The sequence below is a fragment of the Triticum urartu genome, chromosome 3 (assembly GCF_003073215.2).
Source record: "Triticum urartu cultivar G1812 chromosome 3, Tu2.1, whole genome shotgun sequence".
NCBI lineage: Eukaryota > Viridiplantae > Streptophyta > Magnoliopsida > Poales > Poaceae > Triticum > Triticum urartu.
The window spans coordinates 680,730,539-680,755,862 of record NC_053024.1 but is presented as its reverse complement, the minus strand read 5'-3'; the positions used below and the strand labels follow the sequence as shown (position 1 = coordinate 680,755,862).

The 25,324-nt window shown below is 45.1% G+C and overlaps 1 protein-coding gene across 3 annotated transcripts; it reads left to right on the top strand.

Annotated features, from left to right (window-relative positions):
* Positions 1–182: 182 nt before the first annotated feature.
* On the top strand, positions 183–2,698 carry LOC125545890 (translation initiation factor IF-2-like). 3 transcript variants are annotated; one of them, XM_048709945.1, is made up of 2 exons: positions 183–278; positions 1,404–2,696. In XM_048709945.1, exons 1-2 carry the CDS (start codon positions 230–232, stop codon positions 2,048–2,050), a joined length of 696 nt encoding a protein of 231 aa, XP_048565902.1. In that variant the 5' UTR covers positions 183–229; the 3' UTR covers positions 2,051–2,696. The 3 variants fall into 3 exon arrangements, with proteins under 3 accessions (XP_048565902.1, XP_048565903.1, XP_048565904.1); XM_048709946.1 differs by having other exon boundaries at positions 211–278; positions 1,419–2,698; XM_048709947.1 differs by having other exon boundaries at positions 213–278; positions 1,282–2,697.
* The last annotated feature ends 22,626 nt before the right edge of the window (positions 2,699–25,324 follow it).

Genomic DNA, 25,324 nt, shown 5'->3' with positions numbered 1-25,324 from the left:
TGTGTGCTCCTATCTGATCTCATAACAAGAGTATACAAAAGATGAATGGTGAGCATATAATCATAACAAGAAAACCATGAAGAATCCTAGACAAAAAGCAAAGAAACCAAGAAAGAGAAAAGTAGATATTAAAAGTACTCCTTGTTCATAAGCAACTACAGGTCCTACTACATCTCTATTTTTTGCAGGGACCAGGGCAGGAATTAAAAAGTAAACAAAAGCAGGGGCCATGAGTACATCTCAACTTTTACTGTATTTCTTGTTGACAACTAGTGCAGGTACACATTTTGAATATTGAAATTATCTTCTGTTAGTAGACCATGGCAGTAGTTATAGAACTATGAATATCTATTACTCCCTCTACAACATCAGAAAAGTTAATAACATCCTCTACAACATTTTCTGTAGAATAGAGTAGGCTTCAATTTGTCAAAACTGAATTTTACTCACTGAAAACATGACAGTGGAGTACTGTCCAAACTGTATTCACTGTCTAAATTTCATTGATGTCAAATTTTATTTATGTTTCAAGTTTGACATCAACTTGACTGAACATCAACTTGACAGATCAAAACCTGACAGAAATTGACAGGTTTTGGAACAAAATGACAGGATCTGAACATCAACTTGACTGAATAATATAGTGTCAATTCTGATTGTTAACAGCAGAATAATACAGTTAATAGCAGAGTAATGGAGTGAGAAATCTTACTATAAATTCAGTTACTATAGTTACTGAAACTTCACTGTAATTATGCAAATGAAATTATTATTCTGTAAATTCAGTTAACAATCAGAATTATGTAATGGAGTGAGAAATATTAGTGTAAATTAGGTTAACAAGAAATCTTAGTGTAAATTCAGTTAATAGTGTGTTCCTAAATAATCTGAGATTTATTGTCAAGTCTGAGATTTTGACAGAAATGTTGTGACATGTTCAGAATAGGACTAATCAAAGTTCAAAGAATTAGTAGAAGAAGCTTGTATTTTCAGCTTATAAATTTTAGGACTATGTGAATAAAATGCTTTCAACTAAGAAGATAATCTGTCTTCCCATCTCACTGCTCACTGCTAGCAAGAGTAGAAGAAGAAGAATTCCAAATAATGTTTCCAATTTGGCTAAATCTGGCCTGAATTTGCTGTAATTTAGTACATGATTTTTTCCTTCTTTTGTCAATGATTCTGACCTCTATAACCTTTCTCATCATCTCATGATTCTGCCCATGACTTATTTTTTACTGCCATGAATGATTCTGCCCCTCTGTAACATTTTTTTGGCAGTACTAAAGATTGGTCCATCAGAAATCAACATCAATGTTAACTGAATTTTTTCAAATTACAGAGCAAGCAAGCAAGCAATGTACACAGATCAGTTATGTTTTAAATTACTCCTTTTTTTACAGAGGGAGGGAGTACAGAGCAAGCAAGCAAGGCACTGGAGATGAACAAATTACAGAACCCTGTACTTGTTCTCACCAGCAGCAGCACGAGTAGGGGACCTCAAGCGGCAGCACACAAGAAGGGGATCTCCGGGCGGCAGCACGAGCAGGGGAGGAGCAGCAAGTTGCGGAGAAGCAGCAGAAGGGGCTCCAGCTTGAGGTCCAGGATCGCAAAAGAGCTTGAGGATGAGCTTGAGGGAGCTCGTGGTCCAGGCGCGGCGGGAGCTCGTGGTCCAGGCGCTCGAGACCCAGGCGCGCGCGGGTCCTGGCCGGCGGCGGCGCAGGCCCTGCGAGGAAGGAGGGGATATCGTCGTCGCAGGTCCTGGGCGGCGGAGGAGCACGTCTTGTGCGGTGACGGAGCAAGCAGGGCGGCGCAGGTCCTTGGCGGCGGAGGAGCAAGCAGGGCGGCGCGGGTCCTGGGCCGCGGAGGAGCACGTCCTGTGCGGCAACGGAGCAAGCAGGGCGGCGCGGGTCCTGGGTCGCGGAGGAGCACGTCCGGAGATCTTGGGCTGACGACTGGCCCTGGCGACGCGCGCCGGCGACGGGCGGAGGAAGAAGGAAGAAGACGCGACCTGTATGGTGACCTGTTTGTAACAAATTTGAAGTTATAAGGGTGTTTTTGAAAAATTGACATTACACTACGCTGTGGACAACTTTTCCCGGACGGAGGGAGTATCAATCTATCTCTTCTCTATGTATTGTTTAATTAGATCCTTTTCTTGCAATATCTACTGTGTGATATGTACATTACTAAAAGTGAGGACTTATTCACTGAATTATATCTGATAACCCGATGTATGTGCCTATGACTGTTTCTAATCTCCACCTCATAGTTTGAACTAAGGGTTCGGTTTAATTTATATGATATACAATTTCCCACACAATTATTTGCTTTTCCAATCACACGAAAAAACTGGCAGATGATATTACAACAATATGACGTAGCAAGTCCATGGATCAAATAATCTTATTATTCTCCAAGAGTTATGACATGAAAATTTTACCAAATTACATGTTTTCAATAGCATATTATTAAATATATATTATAAAAAGTAACTTTATTCGCAAAATTAAACAGGATAAAGAGGATGCCCACGCGCACTTGCAGGGGCCACTATATATGCTAGTTTTGACAACAAAAAAGTGTACCTCAATTAAAGCATTGAAGCAAGGAAATGAACCAGATTTAACAGCGCAGTCAAGTGGTGTTCCCATCATATAAGAGTGAGAATTAACTTCCACACCATTCTCGAGCAGAATCATCACAAGTTCTAGATCTCCTGTAAAAGGGAACAGATCATAAATATCAGATTGGGAATGTTATAAAAAGGGCATGCACGTGGCACAATTTTACCCCTAATTGCGGCCTGGTGAAGGGTTGTGATTCCAAGCAGAGATTTAATACGCGGGTCTGCTCCATTGGTAAGCAACCAATTGGCTGTTCCAACATGACCATTTTTGATAGATCTGTAGAGTGGAGTTTCACCTGGAAACATATTGATATGTCAGGCTATATATGGGCATTTCAATATATATGGGTATATATGACTGCCCTTCCAGTTGCTATCAATAAGCTAAAAAGATGCTGATCTTATGAACAAAGCTAATAAAAAAATGTAGTAATCGAGTAGATTGACAATGATGTGGTCTCATATTTTGTGGCTGACTGTAAAGGATGCAACGGATAGATGTATAGCGGAATGAACAAGGTATTCAGCCACAGGGGAATCGTCAGGCTCAAGCCCTTCTTCAGTCAAGTGCCTCTTCATTCAGTTAACAGATGGCCAGGACGGCTCACATGGCTCGTCGTGTTTACCGTTGTCGCTGTATCGTTTCTTTACAGCAATCATTTCTTACAGTGTACTGTATCATTTCTTACCGTTGTCACCGCACTACATAAGTGATGTGACCCATCCGGCAAAGGCGTTCCTGGTTGATGATATCATTCTCAAATCTAAACAAATGCCTGCATCTTATAGTGAAATCGGGAGTTCACGTGTTCGTCCCTTTTCTCCCTAGAACCCTAAGTTTTCCCCTCGATTATCCCCAAATCCATAGCATGCAGGGCGTGACAGGTGTGGTCTCATATTCTGTGGGAAAGATGCAGCGAATAGATGTATAGCAGAATGACCAACTACTCTTGTATTCTGTTGGTGGAACGCGTTCGTGCGAGGATCTATAATTCGAGCGAATGCACAGATATAGAGCAGAGAAGAATATGATACCATGGAGGTCCCAGGGTTGACGTACGCCCCAAGCGTCTGGACCAAATAGGCGCACACCCCCGTGTGGCCCTCGGCGGCGGCCAAATGGAGCGCCGTACGCTTTTCGAAGTCCCGCGCAGCGGCGGCCGCGCGTTTCGCCTCGTCGTCGAGCCCCGCAACGGCATCTGCACAGCGATCCAGAGGGTGAGGAAGCGGGGAGGCGGCGGGGAAAGAAGACGGAGCGGAATCGGGACGTACTTTCCAGAGATTCGAGGTCGCCGGCGCTCGCCGCCGCGAGGAGAGCTTCCATGTTGCTCCCGACCACACGGGAGACGGCACGGCGGCGACGGGAACGAGGTTTTTTTCCGAGGGTTCCGAGGGGGAGAGAGAGGTGCGCGAGCGGGTTTAGGAACTCGGGCCGACGGGGTCTCTAGAAGACTTGGTCTGGCCCAGTCAGCTCACTGGTATCCCTCATAAGAAAAAAGCTCACTGGTATCCACGATACCCCAAAATCATAAGAAATATTATTTGCAAAGATCACTACCGCCTTCTCATGTTACGATTTTTTTAAAGAAAAGAAAAACCTGCTCATGTTACGACAGCACACTACATACGCGTCAGTTGTCGTAAAAAAATGGGAGAAGCCCCTCTCGCGAAAGCAAAAAAAAATGATTTTTTTTTCTTTTCAAGAGATACGACTATGCCTCCCGCCAAAAAAAATCCGTGCCTCCACGGGAACTAAATCCATGCCTATCATGGAAGGAGAAAAAAGAAAACATTTTTTCTTTTTCGAGAGGCATGACTGTGCCCAGTCAGCTCACCGCTATCCGGTCTAGGACCATCTTTCTCTGATCGCTCAAAGGCGGTCCTTAGTGAAATGCATGATTGGGATGAGGAGATCCTAAAGAGCCCAAAGAAGAGGATCAATAAACTCAAAAAGGACTTGGAAAATTAAGGCGTGGCCCAAACACTTCTGAAGTACACCAAAAAATGAAAGACATGCAGGTCCTCATCGAGAACTTGCTGGATCAGGAGGAACTAATTTGGCTACAGCGGGGTCGCGCCAATTGGTTACTCCGTGGTGATCGTAACACGACTTTCTTCCATAGAGCAGCTTCAGCCTGGAAAAATAGGAACTATATAAAAAAGCTCTCGATGATACAGGAGTATGGAAGGAAAATGTGGATGACTTGAATTCTATCATATCTGGGTACTTCACCAATTTGTTCACCTCTAGTGTCCAAGCCCCAGATATTAATGTTTTATCCAAAGTGCAACGAAAAGTCTCAGATGCGATGAATGACTCTCTTATGGCCCCTTACACGACATATTAGGTAAGGAAAGCATTGTTCTCGATTGGTGATCTTAAAGCACCTAGACCGGATGGACTACATGTTGTGTTCTATAAGAGGTTTTGGCCGATATTGGGTGACGACCTAGTGATGGAGGTTCTTAATTCAGTCAACTCTTAGGTAATGCCATGGGGCTGGAATGATACGACTATTGTATTCCCAAGGTAAACACACTTGAGACAATCTGCCAGTTTAGACCCATTAGCTTATGCAATGTGGTCTACAAAGTTATATCCAAGATGATTGCGGCTAGGCTAGAAATTTTGCTCCTAGAAATTATCAGCCCGGCGCAGAGTGCCTTTGCCCCAGGGAGATTAATCACTGATAACATTCTGATAGCATATGAAAGCCTTCATGCAATAAAACAAAGTAGAGCAGGCAAAGAGGGCTGGTGTGTGGTGAAACTTGACATGCACAAAGCCTACGATCAGGTGGAGTGGATCTTCTTGGAAGCAGTGTTGTTGAAACTCGGGTTCAGGGCTGAATGGGTGAAAATGATAATGGTATGTGCATCATCAGTGGAATATGGGGTAAGGTATAATTCAGTAGAGACTAAATCATTCAAACCCTCAAGAGGGCTTCGACAGGATGATCTTCTATCACCATATTTGTTCTTACTATGTGTTGAGGGACTTATGACCCTCCTGGATCATGCAGAGCAATCCGGAGAACTGGTGGGAGTCAAGGTTTGTCGCAATGCACCTTTCGTCACAAATCTTTTGTTTGTTGGTGATTCTTTAATACTGATGAAGGATAATGCGCAAAATGCTATTTGTCTCAAATCCCCTCCTGGACTTGTATTGTGGGGCATCAGGACAACTAATCAGTGTGGATAAATCGAGTATTTTGTTCAGTCCGAGTACATATGTGAATATGAAGGCTCAATTTTGCTTTATACTCAATATCATGACGGAGGCTATCATTGGTAAATACTTGGAGTTGCCTACCACCCTAGGTTTGGATAAAAGTGATAGTTTTCAATACTTGATTGATCAATTGATCCTGAGGCTCACGGGATGGAAAGAAAAAAGTTTGTCTTCAGGAGGTAAGTAAGTTCTTATTAAATCTGTTGCACAGGCCATACCAACTTATGCGATGTCGGTCTTTCAAATTCCTAAGAAAAATTGCAAAGGAATCACGGATGTGATATCTCGTTTTTGGTTAGGTGGTGATGCATCACACAAAAGAATGCGCGGGTTTGCATGATGAAAAATGTGTATACCTAAGGAAAAAGGAGGTATGGAGTTCCGGATATTCATTGTTTTAACCTTGCACTTCTAGCAAAACAGGCATGGCGGCTCATTGATAACCCTGAATCCTTGTGTGCATTAATTCTCAAAGCAAAATATTATCCTAAGGATGATCTTATGGGTGTTCAGTTGAAAAATAAGGCTTCTTATACATGGCATAGCATAATGGTAGGAGTTGATACATTGATGCATGTGTTGGGGAACGTAGCATGCAATTTCAAAAAAATTCCTACGATCACGCAAGATCTATCTAGGAGATGCATAGCAACGAGAGGGGGAGAGTGTGTCCACGTACCCTCGTAGACCGAAGGCGGAAGCGTTAGATTAACACGGTTGATGTAGTCGAACATCTTCACGATCCAACCAATCCAAGTACCGAACGTACGGCATCTCTGTGTTCAGCACACGTTCAGGTCGATGACGTCCCTCGAACTCTTGATCTAGTAGAGGATCGAGGGAGAGTTCCGTCAGCACGACGGCGTGGCGATGGCGATGGTGATATGATCCGCACAAGGCTTCGCCTTAGCACTACGACGTTATGACCGGAGGAGTAAACTATGGAGGGGGGCACCGCACACAGCTAAGACAAATCTTTGTGTGCCTTTGGGGTGCCCCCCGCCCCCGTATATAAAGGGGGGAGGAGGAGGCCGGCGGCCTAGGAGGGGCGCGCCAAGGGGGGAGTCCTACTTGGACTCCTAGTCCAAGTAGGATTCGCCTCCCCCCACCACCTTTTCCTTCCAACGGAGGGGGAAAGAGGGAAGGAAAGGGCCTCCCCCTTGTGGGTTGTCCCCTCTTCTCTCCCATGGCCCATGAGGCCCATCATTTCCTCCGGGGGGTTCCGGTAAGCCCTCGGTACTCCGATAAAATACCCGAATCACTCGGAACCATTCTGATGTCCGAATATAACCTTCCAATATATGAATCTTTACATCTCAACCATTTTGAGACTCCCCGTCATGTCCGTGATCTCATACAGGACTCCGAATAAACTTCGGTCACCAAAACACATAACTCATAATACAAATCGGCATCGAACGTTAAGCGTGCGGACCCTACGGGTTCGAGACCTATGTAGACATGACCGATACACATCTCCGGTCAATAACCAATAGCGGAACCTGGATGCTCATATTTGAATGAAATATGCCCTAGGGGCAATAATAAAGTTATTATTTATTTCCTTATTTCATGATAAATGTTTATTATTCATGCTAGAATTGTATTAATCGGAAACTTGATACATGTGTGAATACATAGACAAACAGAGTGTCACTAGTATGCCTCTACTTGAATAGCTCATTGAATCAAAGATGGTTAAGTTTCCTAGCCATAGACATGAGTTATCATTTGATTAACAGGATCACATCATTAGAGAATGATGTGATTGACTTGACCCATTCCGTTAGCTTAGCACTTGATCGTTTAGTATATTGCTATTGCTTTCTCCATGAGTTATACATGTTCCTATTACTATGAGATTATGCAACTCCCGAATATCGGAGGAACACTTAGTGTGCTACCAAACATCACAACGTAACTGAGTGATTATAAAGGTGCTCTACATGTGTCTCCGATGGTATTTGTTGAGATGGCATAGATCGAGATTAGGATTTGTCACTCTGATTGTCGGAGAGGTATCTCTAGGCCCTCTCGGTAATGCACATCATCACTATAAGCCTTGCAAGCAATGTGACTAATTAGTTAGTTGCGGGAAGATGCATTACAGAACGAGTAAAGAGACTTGCCGGTAACGAGATTGAACTAGGTATTGAGATACCGATGATTGAATCTCGGGCAAGTAACATACCGATGACAAAGGGAACAATGTATACCGCTATGCGATTTGACCGCTAAAGATCTTTGTAGAATATGTAGGAGCCAATATGAACATCCAGGTTCCGCTATTGGTTATTGACCGGAGACGTGTCTAGGTCGTGTCTACATAGTTCTCGAACCCGTAGGGTCCGCACGCTTAACGTTCGGTGACGATCGATATTATGAGTTTATGTGTTTTGATGTACTGAAGGTAGTTCGGAGTCCCAGATGTGATCACAGACATGACGAGGAGTCTCGAAATGGTTGAGACATAAAGATTGATATATTGGATGACTATATACGGACACCGGATGAGTTTCGGGGGTCACCGGATAATTATCGGAGTGCTGGGGGGTTATCGCAACCCCCGGGGGAACTAATGGGCCTACATGGGCCTCATGAGAGAGAGAGGAGGCCTAGGGCTGGCGCCCCCCCCCTTGAGGAGTCCGAATTGGACAAGGAGGGGGGCGACGCCCCCTCTTTCCCTCCGTCTCTCCCTCTCCTTCCTTCCCCCATTCCTCCTCCTAGTTGGACTAGGAAAGGAGGAGTCCTACTCCTACTAGGAGGAGGATTCCTCCCCTCCTTGGCGCGCCCCAAGGGCCAGCCGGCCTCCCCCATTCCTCCTTTATATACGGGGGCAGGGGCACCCTAGAAGACACACAAGTTGATGATTGATCCCTTAGCTGTGTGCGACGCCCTCTCCACCATAATCCACCTCGGTCATATTGTCGTAGTGCTTAGGCGAAGCCCTGCGCCGGTAGCTTCGTCATCACCGTCATCACGCTGTCGTGCCGACGAAGCTCTCCCTCGACACTCTGCTGGATCGTGAGTTCGTGGGACGTCCCCGAGCCGAATGTGTGCAAATGGCAGAGGTGTCGTACTTTCGGTACTAGGATCGGCCGATCATGAAGATGTACGACTACATCAACCGCGTTGTCATAACACTTCCGCTTACGGTCTATGAGGGTACGTAGACAACACTCTCCCCTCTCGTTGCTATGCATCACCATGATCTTGCGTGTGGGTTGGAATTTTTTTGAAATTACTACGTTCCCCAACAGTGGTATCCGAGCGAGGTTTATGCGTGGATGTTATATGCACGAGTATAACACAAGTGAGTTGTGGGCGATAATAGTCATACTGCTTACCAGCATGTCATACTTTGATTCGGCGGTATTGTTGGACGAAGCGGCCCCGACCGACATTACGGGTACGCTTACGCGAGACTGGTTCTACCGACGTGCTTCGCACACAGGTGGCTGGCGGGTGTCAGTTCTCCAACTTTAGTTGAGTCGAGTGTGGCTACGCCCGGTCCTTGTTGAAGGTTAAAACAACACGTACTTGACGAAAAATCGTTGTGGTTTTGACGCGTAGGTAAGAACGGTTCTTGCTCAGCTCGTAGCAGCCACGTAAAACTTGCAACAACAAAATAGAGGACGTCTAACTTGTTTTTGCAGGGCATGTTGTGATGTGATATGGTCAAGACATGATGCTAAATTTTATTGTATAAGATGATCATGTTTTGTAACAGAGTTATCGACAACTGGCAGGAGCCATATGGTTGTCGCTTTATTGTATGAAATGCAATCGTCATGTAATTGCTTTACTTTATCACTAAGCGATAGCGATAGTCGTATAAGCAACAGTTGGCGAGATGACAACGATGCTACGATGGATATCAAGGTGTCGCGCCGGTGACGATGGTGATAATGATGGTGCTTTGGAGATGGAGATCAAAGGCACAAGATGATGATGGCCATATCATATCACTTATATTGATTGCATGTGATGTTTATTCTTTATGCATCTTATTTTGCTTAGTTCGACGATAGCATTATAAGATGATCTCTCACTAAATTTCAAGGTACAAGTGTTCTCCCTGAGTATGCACCATTGCGAAAGTGATAAGCTCTATGTTCACATACAATGGGTGCAAGCCAGTTTTGCACACGCGAATACTCGGGTTAAACTTGACGAGCCTAGCATATGCAGATATGGCCTTGGAACACTGAGACCGAAAGGTCGAGTGTGAATCATATAGTAGATATGATCAACATAGTGATGTTCACCATTGAAAACTACTCCATCTCACGTGATGATCGGACATGGTTTAGTTGATATGGATCACGTGATCACTTAGATGATTAGAGAGATGTCTATCTAAGTGGGAGTTCTTAAGTAAAACTTAGCCATCTTTGATCAAATGACAACACATGTCTATGGTCAGGAAACTTAGCCATCTTTGATTAATGAGCTAGTCTAGTAGAGGCATACTAGGGACACTCTGTTTGTCTATGTATTCACATATGTATTAAGTTTCCGGTTAATACAATTCTAGCATGAATAATAAACATTTATCATGATATAAAGAAATATAAATAACAACTTCATTATTGCCTCTAGGGCATATTTCCTTCAAATGTTGATGCGGGTTTTGACACTGACTCGCAACAAGGATCTGTTGGAGCTGTTATTAGAGACCATATAGGAAAATGTTTTGCTGCTGCTAATGAAAGATTGGACGTTTGTTATGATGCGTTCACAGCTGAAGCGATTGTGGTAAGGTTTGGCCTGAACCTTGCCTGTACCGTTGGATGCTGCAAAATTGAACTGAATTCGGACAGTTTAGAGGTTGTCGTTGCACTTCAAGAGGGGTATTCTTCTTTGGTGCAGGTGCTATTTTTGATGACTGCTACTTTATGTCCTTAGATTTCACCCATGTTATTTTTTAGCACTATAATAGAGAGAACAATAAGGTAGCTCATGAGTTAGCTAGGATAGCTAGATTTACCCCTCCTAATGTTTGGATGGATATTGCCCCAGGGGCTGTAATTCCTCTTATTACTTTTGATGCTACCATTGTAGCCAATTAATAAAGGAGGTGTGAAAGTGCGTTATATCGACTAGAGGGGGGTGAATAGGCGATTTTTATGAAAGTCTTCAAAACGTAGAAGTTATGAAGACAAACAGTAGAGATATGCCTATTACTATGCAGCGGAAGGTAGACTACACTAGGCAAGCCATGGTCAAGTATTCAATAGAGTGAAAGCACAATGACAAATAGCTGCAGTGTAATAAGGATCAGGTAGGAAGATATTATGAAGCCAAACAGAACATACATTCACGTTGTGAAGACAAAAGATAGAGCAAGCATGCAATGACTTCACAATGAGTAACAGTAAGTAAAAGGAAGTGAAGATGAAACCAGTGACTCGTTGAAGACAATGATTTGTTGGACCAGTTCCAGTTGCTGTGACAACTGTACGTCTGGTTCGAGCGGCTAGGTATTTAAACCTTAGGACACACAGTCCCGGACACCCAGTCCTGAACACGCAGCTCAGGACACCCAGTCCTCACCGTATTCTCCTTGAGCTAAGGTCACACAGACCTCGCTCAATCACTCTGGTAAGTCTTCAAGGTAGACTCCCAAACCTTCACAGACTTCGTTCACCGGCAATCCACAATGTCTCTTGGATGCTCAGAACATGAGGCCTAACCGGCTGGAGGATGCACAGTCCTCAAGTGTAATAAGTCTTCAGATCACTCAGACAAGAAGATTTAAGTGATGCCCAATTCTCTCTGGCTCTGGGTGGTTAGGGATTTATCCTTGCTAGGTATTCTCTCTCTCAAAGGCTTCGAGGTGGGTTGCTCTCAAACGACAAAAGCCGGGCACTGAATCTGAGCAGCCAACCGTTTATGGTTGTAGGGGGTGGGATATTTATAGCCACTTGGCAACCCGACCTGATTTGTCCGAAATGACCCTGGGTCACTAAGGAACTGACACGTGTTCCAACGGTCAGTTTTCAAACCCACACGGCAACTTTACTTGGGCTACAAGCAAAGATGACTTGTCCGACTCTGGACAAGATTAGCTCTCATAGTCTTCACTCGAAGACATAGGTTTTTAATTAGGCATCACTTCAGTCGTTCTGACTGGTTCTCTTGGACCCCACTTAACAGTACGGTGGTGTTGGGGAACGTAGCAGAAATTCAAAATTTTCCTACGTGTCACCAAGATCTATCTATGGAGAGACCAGCAACGAGGGGAAGGAGAGTGCATCTACATACCCTTGTAGATCGCTAAGCGGAAGCGTTCAAGTGAACGGGGTTGATGGAGTCGTACTCGTCGTGATCCAAATCACCGATGACCAAGTGCCGAACGGACGGCAACTCCACGTTCAACACATGTACAGCCCGGTGACGTCTCCCATGCCTTGATCCAGCAAGGAGAGAGGGAGAGATTGAGGAAGACTCCATCCAGCAGCATCACAACGGCGTGGTGGTGATGGAGGAGCGTGGCTATCCTGCAGGGCTTCGCCAAGCACCACGGGAGAGGAGGAGGTGTTGGAGAAGGGAGAAGGAGGCAACCAAAGGCATGGATGAAAGAGCCCTCCTTCCCCACTATATATAGGAGGGCCAAGGGGGGGCGCTAGCCCTAGGAGATCCAATCTCCTAGGGGGGTGGCGGCCAAGGGAGGTTTCCCTCCCCCCCCAAGGCACCTAGGAGGTGCCTTACCCCCTTGGGACTCTTCCTTAGGGTTCCCCCCCACCCTAGGCGCATGGGCCCTAGGGGGAAGTGGCGCCCCAGCCCACTTTGGGCTGGATCCCTTCCCAATTCAGCCCATGGGACCCTCCGGGAAAGGTGGCCCCACCCGGTGGGCCCCCGGGACCCTTCCGGTGGTCCCGGTACAATACCGATGACCCCGAAACTCGTCCCGATGGCCGAAATAGGACTTCCTATATATATATCTTTACCTCCGGACCATTTCAGAACTCCTCGTGACATCCGAGATCTCATCCGGGACTCCGAACAACATTCGGTAACCACATACAAACTTCCTTTACAACCCTAGCGTCATCGAACCTTAAGTGTGTAGACCCTACGGGTTCGGGAGACATGCAGACATGACCGAGACGTTCTCCGGTCAATAACCAACAGCGGGATCTGGATACCCATGTTGGCTCCCACATGTTCCACGATGATCTCATCGGATGAACCACGATGTCAAGGACTTAATCAATCCCGTATACAATTCCCTTTGTCTATCGGTACGATACTTGCCCGAGATTCGATCGTCAGTATCCCGATACCTTGTTCAATCTCGTTACCGGCAAGTCTCTTTACTCGTTCCGTAACACATCATCCCGTGATCAACTCCTTGATCACATTGTGCACATTATGATGATGTCCTACCGAGTGGGCCCAGAGATACCTCTCCGCTTACACGGAGTGACAAATCCCAGTCTCGATTCGTGCCAACCCAACAGACACTTTCGGAGATACCTGTAGTGCACCTTTATAGCCACCCAGTTACGTTGTGACGTTTGGCACACCCAAAGCACTCCTACGGTATCCGGGAGTTGCACGATCTCATGGTCTAAGGAAATGATACTTGACATTAGAAAAGCTTTAGCATACGAACTACATGATCTTGTGCTAGGCTTAGGATTGGGTCTTGTCCATCACATCATTCTCCTAATGATGTGATCCCGTTATCAACGACATCCAATGTCCATGGTCAGGAAACCGTAACCATCTATTGATCAACGAGCTAGTCAACTAGAGGCTTACTAGGGACATGGTGTTGTCTATGTATCCACACATGTATCTGAGTTTCCTATCAATACAATTCTAGCATGGATAATAAACGATTATCATGAACAAGGAAATATAATAATAACCAATTTATTATTGCCTCTAGGGCATATTTCCAACAGGTGGTTCCTATGACTCAACACAAATGAAAGAGAACTACGAAAGATCTAAGTCTTCGAGCTCCATAGGCTTCACGTGGTGTCTTCTCTTGTCATAGTCTTCAATGTGAATATCTTCATATACCACCATTGACTTCAATGTCTTCGTACATTTTTAGGGGTCATCTCTGGTAGGAAAACCGAATCAATGAGGGACTTCTACCTGTGTTATCCTGCAATTCTCACAAACACATTAGTCCCTCAACTAGGTTTGTCGTCAATACTCCAAAACCAACTAGGGGTGGCACTAGATGCACTTACAATCTCCCCCTTTTTGGTGATTGATGACAAACTAGTTGAAGTTTTCAACGGGGAATATAATCTGTGAAATTGTAAAGGATAAGGAATTGTCTTCATAAGTTGCAAGGGCTCCCCCTGAAGATGTGCATATAAGTAATTTGCTTTTGGAATGCAAATGCACATGGCAGGTTGTACTTGTGGAGATCCACTTCAACTTATGATGACAATCCACTATGCATGTGAAAGTATATGAAGATAATGACATGCATAATGGAAAATGGACGTCTGCAGAATGATCTAAGTGCGGAATTTATCGTCGCACATGCGGAATTTATCATCGCAAACAAGGTGGCAGAATAAGTAGCAGACGACCATCGAGTTTAAGTGTTACAACTCAAAGAACCAAATGTAGCAAAACGAGAGTTGTAAGCACGAAGCAAAATATAAAGCACCCGCCCATATGGACCCGCTTGAAGACTATCAACCTCATATGCTTCTCCCCCTTTTGTCAGTAAGGACCAAAAAGGTTTGAAGACATAGAGCATCTACTCGTTCCCATGAGGAGTAGGTGAAGCAGCAGGGTCGTTGGTGGTGTTTGGCGGTGCTGAAGAGCTTGGAGCAGAGTTGACGTGTGCTGAAGGAGGTGGTGGTGAAGTAGCATCGTCTTCATCCTCGATAACTCTGGCAGTCACTGTTGCAGCAGAGGAAGAGAACTCAGAGTCTTCAAGGGATGGAGTTCCTAGCAGCACAGCCCTTCGAGGAGGTGTGGAGTCAAACTTGAATCGCTCAGTGAAGCCATCCTCTTGAAGATCATCTTCAGAACACATCATCGTTAGCCCTTTCCATGTGCGGCGACAGGTTTCATGGGCAACGAAAGCATTCTTGGTGGCAAGATTGCGAATGCGATTAACATCCACCAAGAGGCTTTTCATCTGACGCTTCAGCCAGTCATGATGCCTATCCTGTTTTTGATGAAGGGCCACAAGAAGCTCTCGGTCATTGAGAACACGAGTGCGCTTCTTGGGTCTTGGAGCAGTTGTGCTGTCAGTGGCTTCAGTGGAAGCAGGGCGTGGTGCACGTGTAGTGCCAGCCAACGGATACACCCGAGAGACTGCTTCAACTCCTTCAATGTTTTGAGTGAAGCTCTGGTGTTCTGCATTCTGAAGACTTAGAGGTTGCTTGGCAGGCTCAGGTAAGTGCATCTAGTGCCACCCCTAGTTGGTTTTGGAGTATTGACGACAAACCTAGTTGAGGGACTAATGTGTTTGTGAGAATTGCAGGATAACACAGGTAGAAGTCCCTCATTGATTCGGTTTTCCTACCAGAGATGACCCCTAAAAATGTATGAAGACATTGATGTCAAAGGTGGTATATGAAGATATTCACATTGAAGACTATGACAAGAGAAGACACCGCATGAAGCCTATGGAGCTCGAAGACTTAGATCTTTCGTAGTTCTCTTTCATTTGTGTTGAGTCATAGGAACCACCGTACTGTTAAGTGGGGTCCAAGAGAACCAGTCAGAACGACTGAAGTGATGCCTAAACAAAAAAACCTATGTCTTCGAGTGAAGACTATGAGAGCAAATCTTGTCCAGAGTCGGACAAGTCAGCTTTGCTTGTAGCCCAAGTAAAGTTGCCGTGTGGGTTTGAAATCTGACCGTTGGAACACGTGTCAGGTTCCTTAGTGACCCAGGGTCATTTCGGACAAATCAGGTCGGGTTGCCAAGTGGCTATAAATAGCCCACCCCCTACAACCATAAACGGTTGGCTGCTCAGATTCAGTGCACGGCTTTTGTCGTTTGAGAGCAACCCACCTCGAAGCCTTTGAGAGAGAGAATACCTAGCGAGGATAAAGCCCTAACCACCCAGAGCCAGAGAGAATTGGGCATCACTTAAGTCTTCTTGTCTGAGTGATCTGAAGACTTATTACACTTGAGGACTGTGCATCCTCCAGCCGGTTAGGCGTCGCGTTATGAGCATCCAAGAGACATTGTGGATTGCCGGTGAACGAAGTCTGTGAAGGTTTGGGAGTCTACCTTGAAGACTTACCAGAGTGATTGGGCGAGGTCTGTGTGATCTTAGCTCAAGGAGAATACGGTGAGGACTGGGTGTCCTGAGCTGCGTGTTCAAGACTGGGTGTCCGGGACTGTGTGTCCTAAGGTTTAAATACCTAGCCGCTCCAACTAGACGTACAGTTGTCACAGCAACTGGAACTGGTCCAACAAATCATTGTCTTCAACGAGTCACTGGTTTCATCTTCACTTCCTTTTACTTATTGTTACTCATTGTGAAGTCATTGCATGTTTGCTCTATCTTTTGTCTTCACAACGTGAATGTATGATCTGTTTGGCTTCATAATATCTTCCTACCTGATCCTGGCATTTGGAGAGTGTCCTTTAATGGGCCAGAGAGTCCGTCTGATGATGTGATAGATGGTTCTTGGCAGATACTCAAGGTCTTCAACGAAGAACTCTGTGGGATAAGCAGCATCTTGGGGCAATGGCTTCATCATGCTGAGCATCTGACTCATATCAGGTTCAGGCCTCTGAAAGATGCTCTCAATAGCTTCAGTGTGTAGCTGACAGCCTTGCTCGAAGAGATCGCTAGGAGTGGGAAAGCCAGTGAGCTCAATGATGTCAAATGCATTGGCTTCGTGATGAACATTGCCGGTCATCCACTCCAGGACCCAAGTCTTCGGACCTCTGTTGTACCCACGGATGTGGAGTGTGGCATAGAATTGGAGCAGCAGCTCTTCATTCCAATGCTCTTGGTCAGTTATGAATGGCAGCAGTCCAACTTGCTTGAAACAATCCAAAACTTCTTCTAGGCAGGGCAGACCAGCTATAGCTTCAACGTCAAGGCGCTTGTGTGGGAAGATGCGACCTTGGTTGTACAGTATGCATGAGTAATAACTTCGCTGAGGATAGCTCCAGAACCGATCTGATGAAATCCTTTCCCTTGAGTAGGGGTTCTTGGAGCTATTGAAGAATGTATTGTCTGCCCTGAAGCCATTGATGTTGAAGGAGCCAGGTGCTGATGCAGGACCTAGGAACCTTGGCAGTCTTGGGATTGGCTTCTGTACCTGAGGCCTATGCTCAACATGATAGTCGAACTGGGGACCGGCAGCAGACTCAGGAACAGAAGTGTCAGGATCAGTGGCTTCGCTGTCTTCTGATGCTTTTGGTGGGGAGGGCTCCACATTAGCTTCATTGTTAGTTGTGGCAGCCTCATGAGTTTCATCCTCCACTTGACGAGCAGGAGGGTCGGACACAAGCATGTTCTCCGTAAGAACTGCTTCTTAGTAAGACGGGGGGACTGGTGGTACTTCTTCGTCTTCGGCTGATGCAGCCGGATTGTCTTCGGCAGAGACTTGAGGCCTTGGACCTTTGCGAAGCCTGCGCAACGCGGGCGAAGCCTGTGGAGTTTGAGTGGGCTGGGCCTCATTGTCGTCTTCCTCTTGGGGGCGATCCGCCCATGAGGCATCCTGGACAATTGGCATCAATGGACGACCAATGCTGATGAGTTCGCTGTTGTCGTGCTGAGGAAGGACTGCATCATCTTCTACATTGTCATGTTGACCAATGTCTTCAGCAGCGATGGGATCGGCTGCTGGAATGTCTTCAGCTCCACGAGCCTCTTTGAAAGCAGGCACATGGATGGTCAGTTGGCGTTCTTGGCGATTGGCGTCGGGGTGAACCATGGAAATGGGTTCAACAACCAAGGGCTCTGTGGGAGCAGCCCTATCTTTCTTGGTCTTTCTCTTTTTCTTGGAGGGGGCAGTAGGAGAGGCCTCAGGATATTTCCTTTTCCTCGCTTCAGCTTCAGCCGTCCTCGTCTTCTTGAGCGTTGAAGCTGTTGACCGGCTTTTGGGCTTCGAGCCAGTCATTCTTGTGGGGAAGACAATCGGAACTGCTTCCTGCCTTGGTGAGTCGGGTTCAGCCGTAGCAGGCTTCTTCTTCTTCTTCGCGGCCATCCTGGGGTCGATGCCAGGACGCCCAAGTGCCTTGCGCTTCTCAGCCTCATTGTAGGCTTGCACACATCTGTCAGCCAGAGTCTTCATGCGCTCACGCGAACTCTGAGCTTCTGCACGTTTCTTCAGAAAGGCTTCCTTGAGCTCGTGCAGCATGATCTTGAAGTTCTTCACATCTTGCACGCTGATCTTGGCCATATGCTTCTTGAACTGAGCCTTTTCATAGTCAATCTTCTGCTTCAGCTCAACAACGCGTTGGGCGATAGCTAGTTCTGACGCAATGGCGCCATGGAAGGCGACACTGAGGCCAATGGGTAGCTGCAGATCATCGAAGCTGATGTTTGGCGTGTCAAACCATTCATCAATGAAGTTGTGAATGATTGTGACATCAAAGAGCGGTAGATCATTGAAGATTTCTGCCTCTTCTTTGCTCTTGACGAGTTGCTCAAGAGCGTCATCTGCGAGATCGTCATCACTTGACAGGTCAATGTCGTCATTGCGCAGAATGGCAGCAGCTGTGAGCTCTTGGCCGCTGTGTGGCAGAGGCACCTTGGCCTTCTAGGGCTTTGAGATGCGTGATAAGTCTTCAGACTGCACACTGTCTTCAGGAGGTGCAGTTGCCAGTGGCTTCGCCCTTGAAATTTTGGGTGAAGGGGCAAGCTTTGAAGCTTTACGCTTCTTCATCTTCTTTGGCTTCAGCACTGCAAGAGCTTCTTCTGATTCAGAGTCAGCTGGAGGCTCATTCACTGCAGTCCCTTGAACTAAGATGCGGGTGATGAGGCCTTCAAGGTTGGCATAAGGACCGATGACATTGGGTTCTGCTTCTCGTGTGCCATCTGCCCTTGGTGCTGAGGGACCAGGGTTGAAGTCTAACCCAAATTTCTTCTTGTTCTGCTTCGCTGAGTTTTGGGCAAACTGGAAGTTGCGCTTGAACAGATGGTCGTCACGACACCAGAGTAGTGACGGCGGATGTGCATCATCAGGCTGTGGCCCACGGACCATGCATGGATAGAAGCCTTGGGCAATGGCTTCATCTCTGGACCTGGGTAGAAGATTCTTGTATAGGATGTCTCCCCACGGTCTTTTGATGGCACTTTTCTCAGCATACTCTTAGGTTGTGAAGCGGTATTTGAACTGTAACACCCGTGTGTTACTTAAGGATAATTAAAATGCATCGATTGTCATTTAGAATTAAATTTTTCTTAACTATCATTTTTCTAATAACTCAGGCATGCTAGTATTTATAAATAATTTTGGAGATAAATATCTTAAGACCAATAGGTGCATCCCAATCATTAGTAGATTTTCTTTGTATTAGAAGATGGTGGAGTATTGCATTTGCTTGAGCAATCCACGTACACTTACATGCATGCATCAATGCATGGCATGCACCACATCCATGGTCTGTACTCAACGCACTGCATGCATCCATCTAGTCACCGTTGCCGTAATGCATGTACGTAGCCTGCCGACTAGCTCAGTAAGGTTAGCTGCATTTTCTTCTCACAGGCCAGCTAGCTCTTGGATTACACCGTACCACCGTCTAGGGCACTAGATATTTTTGCATGCAGCGATGAGAAGGCTTGTTGCATGGCTACGTGTCTTTTATAGAATGTACGTGTCATTGCTCTGGTTAGAAACATATGCATGCATGAGCTAGTAGGTGCATCGAACCAGCCATTAGGTGAAGCAAAGGGGCACTAGCTTATCCTTTGGAGCAAGCAGGAGTTACGGCGGCAGCTGGACGACGATTAATGTGTTCACAAGGAGCTACTCACTTGTTACCAGTATATAAGGCGACCAGGTGCTGTAGCGTAGGGCCATTGACACACTAGTCAGAGTCGTCTGCTGGAAGAAGAAGTTGGAGCTCTCGCTGGTGTTGTTCCTAGCAACCGCGTGGTAGACGGGTACTGCTGTCAGGCAAGTAGCAGTTCCTCTGTTCATATTCCGTTGCTGTGCTTGGTCCTGCGACTTGCACACTGTTACACTGATTTAGAGATATACTGCTGCTAGTATTTCTTTTGCTAGCCACTGTACCGTGATATATGAGTTCTTCTACAACTGTCCTCTGTTCGTTGGCCACGGTACTGTTGAAGAGAAACATGTTTCGGTGAGCAAGTAATCGTCATGATTATTAGGGCTTACGCGGAGATGTGAGGATTACTACATAAGTTTCATCATACCACTGACATCCTTATTTCCATATTCACATATTGTCTATATTGGTGTCACGACCGCAAACATATTGTACCGGTCACGGTTCAGGTATGGGACTGTCTGAGTTCTCCGCTGGGGGCGACACTTGTTCCGAACAGGGTATCGGTGATGGATCCTTGGGAACGACCCATGCTAGTAAGTCAAGTTGTCGTGCCTCAGGGGGTCGAAGGGCTCTGCTCTTCTAGAACCCACGTGGTTCTGGTCGAGACTATCGATGTCGGAGTACCCCTCTTAAGAGTGTAAAAGTGTGAATATTCACCCCTGTGAGTCCCGGGTAGGGAACCTTGCTGGTCACGTGTGATACCAATATTTTCCCTATACACCGCTATAAATATCCAGTATTCCGTTAACTCTGTTTAATATCATCTTTTAATTCAGCCTTTTGCACTACTTTATTTTCCGCCGCTAAATCTGTCCATTGCTGTCGTATCATTTCCTTGAAACTGAATTACACCGTTGTGATATCCATAACACTTTCTCCTTTTGTACCCTTGAATAAATGCTACTTGCTGGGTATGAATCATCATACTCACCCTTGCTTAATTTCTATTTTTGCAGCCCAAAGTGGTAATGATCCTGAGCTTGGCTTTGAGCAGTAGGCGTAGCACGCGCCGGGAGGGAATAAATTGAAGTACTTTAGAAGTTTATTTTCAGCAAGAACTATGTATCCCCAGAATAAAGAATACATGCTTATTATGTGTATTATTGTGAAAAGTTTTAGTTTAGGCCTCACACGTTTATAATCTTTTGTTTATAAACGCGTGGCGGCTGTTACGTCCGAACCATGTTTTGGGCGTGACAGCTTAAGTGGTAATCAGAGCTTAGGTTAAATAAAATTAAAAACTATTGCAACCAATGGGGAATAACCAGGGTATTATTTTGTGCGTGTAAGTTAGAAATGCTCTTTTTTGTGCTTATTTTATGTGAAGCTAACATTTACGTGGCTCATTTGATTATATGTCCTGTCATGAAATTTAGTATTTCACTTCTTATGCATGCATTTTGTTAGTGCTAATATGTGTGGTTCGAATCAGGGATGGATGGCCCAACCATCTTCCACCTTAACTTTGTGCAAATCCTCGAGGAGGTAGCCGATCATTTTCACCTAGAGCCACCAGTGATCTCTACTAGTGCTCTTTCGGATGGAGGAATCCAGGGAGCTGTGCACGTGCAGGTCACTCCACATGACCCTGGTGCATACACTACCTTCTATGGCTATGGCGAGGATGATCATGAAGCTGGGTGCTTGGCGGCTCGTGAAGCGCTTAAATCACTCTACTTTAGTCTGAACTTTGGCCTAGTGGACTTGCACAGCTATGAGTACTGGGAGACTTTGCTGGACTTGGCACGTTCTGAGCAGCAACACCAGGAGGAGATTGCACAACTCCAGCAGTACCGTGAGGTTCGTAGGAAGCAAGAACTAGACGAGTTAGAGCAGGAGCATCAGGCCCAACTTTATGAAATAAAGCATGACCATGAAATAGAGGTGGAGGACCGCGATCGCTGGATCGAGGAGGAGGGACACAAGACCAAGAAGCTGAAGCAAGAAAGAGATGAGCTGGAAGACATCAACAACAAACAGGAGAGTGAGATGATGGATTTGAAGGCAGAGAACTGGTGCCTCCGTCAGCAGCTTGTAGCAATGAAGGATGAGAAAGGAAAGAACTAAGGGCATGCAACGTACTAGCTAGCAGGCGATAGTACAACTTGAGTGGTCGTACGTACTAGCTTAAATAAATGAAGTGGCAGAGCTACTAGTATCTAGTGTGTAATGGTGTGACCTATCCAGTTCGCATGTGATGTCTGCCTCCTGTAGCAACCCTAGTAGTAGTAGGTTGCTTCCACTTTTACTAGCCTTTGCATGTAGCTTGATGTTGACACTAGCACTCCTGTCAGGTGAGGCTGTGCAAATTTTGGTTGTACGTGTCAATCCCTCTTATATAGTAAAATCAACTTTTATGTACTGTTGCATGCTATGAAGAGTGGCAGTTTATTTATTTATTTTGCTCTCCATCCTTCATGATTGTATATATGGCTAACCACGATCATGGAGATTTTTCTACTACCCACGCTGGAGGTAGCGGTGGATCTCAAAGGACCGCAGAAGATCAACTTCCTCCAAGTAATTTGCTCTTGGAGATTTTGAACCGCCAGGAACAAACTCAAATGCGACAGACTGTAATCTTGGAGCAGTTAGTACAACAGTCACCCCGAGGAGAGAACTCTCATGAGGGTGGGACACAGGACAGCTTGCGCCAATTCATGCGACTGAAGCCGCCTGCCTTTCTTGGCAGTGCTAATCCTATGGACGCAGATGACTGGTTAACTGAGATAGAAAAAATATTTGAAGCAAGGCACTGTCCAGAGCAAGAGAAGGTGACACTAGCTACGTTTATGTTACAAGGTGGAGCTTTTGATTGGTGGAATGTGCACAAAAAGAAATATCCAGAAAATTATTTGGTTACTTGGGCGATATTTAGGCAAGAATTTCAAAGAAAATATTTTCCTGAAAGTGTTCAGAGGAAAATGGAGCTTGAATTTCTACAGCTAAAGCAAGGTGATAAAAGCGTGGCAGAATATGAAATTAATTTTTCTAGACTTGCCCGTTATGCGATGGCGTACGTTGAAAATGATGAAGTAGAGGCGCGAAGGTTCGCTCAAGGCTTACGTCAACCCATCAAGGCGCGCGTGGAGGTATTTGAATTAAAATCATTTCGTGACATAGCTAACAAGGCTCTTACAGTGGAACAAGCATACCTTGAAGAACGTGCTGAATTTGAGAAACCAAACAAAAAGATGAGGTTCGACGACCGTGGTCAAGGAAACATGCAAAGGAAGGCACATCAAAATTGGCGCCCAAATAATCGAGCAACATATCAGCCCATAGTTAATAAATGTGTTATTTTTCATGGAGATCATATGGCTTCCCAGTGTGAGCAGCGACAGGGAAAATGCTTCGGATGCGGCAAGGAGGGACATGTTATCAGTCAGTGCCGGAACAAGAATTTTACTCATAATCAGTCATTTGCTTTGCCTGCACCAAAAACACCATTGTACCTACCTGCACCGCCTCCTAAGGCGAATATTGCTCCTCCGTACACGAACAATCCTGGAAGGAAGCAATAGCCTGTTCGTGCTAAAGTAAATCATTTGACCCAAAATGAGGTGGACAATGATAGCAATGTGGTTACAGGTACGTTCCGAGTATGTTCTCATAATGCGGTTGTTTTGTTTGACTCTGGTGCTACCCACTCTTTTATATCTTCTAAATTTATTGGTACCCATGGAATAGAAAGTACACCTATAAAGAAAAAAATCGTGGTAGTGTCTCCAATGGCTGAGATGATAACTCGAAGGGTATGCACTAATTGTCCGGTTATTATAAGGGGACATGAACTTCGGGCAAATTTGATAGTACTAGATATGCATGATTTTGATATAATACTAGGCATGGATTGGTTGATTGAAAATCATGCAACTATTGATTGCCATGGGAAGAAAGTGATACTTCAAGTATCTGGTCAACAGAAAATAGTGTACCAAGGGAGCCACAAGAAAACAAGGTACGCACAAGTTAGGAACTTGGAAATAAAGGAGAAACGTATAGAGGATACTCCTATGGTTAGAGAATTTCCTGATGTATTTCCTAAAGAGTTACCTGGAATTCCACCGGACCGAGAGATTGAGTTCAGCATAAACCTGGTCCCTTGTACTAATCCTATTTCAAAGACCCCATACAGAATGGCTCCAGCAGAACTAAAAGAACTCAAGCAACAGATCAAAGAGTTAGAAGAAAAGGGATTTATTCGTCCAGGCATGTCACCATGGGGCGCTCCAGTATTATTTATAAAGAAGAAAGATGGCAGTTGGCGATTATGCATTGATTATCAGGAGCTGAATAAGGTAACTATTAAGAATAAATATCCCTTGCCTAGGATCGATGATTTATTTGATCAGCTACAAGGCTCGCGGGTATTTTCAAAGATAGATTTGCAATCGGGGTATCACCAGCTAAAAATTAAAGAAGGAGATATTCCAAAGACAGCTTTTCGCACCAGATACGGACACTACGAATATATAGTCATGCCGTTTGGATTAACAAATGCACCCGCAGCTTTTATGGATTTAATGAATCATATATTCAGACCATTCATGGACCAGTTTGTTGTGGTATTTATTGATGATATTTTAATATATTCAAAGACAGAAGAGGAACACGCCGAACATTTGAGAGCAGTACTTCAAACATTGAGGGAACACTGGTTATACGCTAAACTCAAGAAGTGCGACTTTTGGTTAGACAAAGTATCATTCCTAGGCCACATTATTTCTGGAGAGGGTATATCTGCAGACCCAACAAAAGTTCAGGCAGTGTTGGACTGGAACAGACCAACCACGATTACTGAGATAAGAAGTTTTCTTGGGTTAGCCGGATATTACCGGAGATTTATTGAAGGTTTTGCTCAGCTTGCAGCGCCACTGACACAGCTCACTCGCAAAGGAGTAAAGTTCGACTGGACCGAGAAGTGCGAAGAAAGTTTTCAAGAATTAAAACGTCGACTAGTGTCTGCCCCAGTTCTCGCAGTACCAATAAATGGGATTGGATTTACTATTTTCTGTGATGCTTCAAAAATTGGTTTCGGTTGTGTCCTCATGCAGAACAACAAGGTAATCGCATATGCCTCTCGACAACTTAGACCATATGAGAAAAATTATCCAACACACGATCTGGAATTAGGTGCTATAATCTTTGCTCTAAAAATATGGAGAAATTATTTGTATGGAGAACACTGTGAGATTTTTACTGACCACAAGAGTTTAAAATATATCTTCACACAAAAGGAATTAAATATGCGGCAGAGAAGATGGATCAAGCTATTTAAATACTACGATGTCAATATCAATTACCATCCGGGTAAAGCAAACGCAGTAGCTGACGCGCTAAGAAGAAAAGTTGATTGCAATGTGGCATCTTTAATCACCTCACAAAGGAAGATTTTGGAGGACTTAGACAAGATGGGAATAGAGGTGCATGTACGTGACCCATCGATCACTATTATGGCACTACAGGTCAAACCTAAT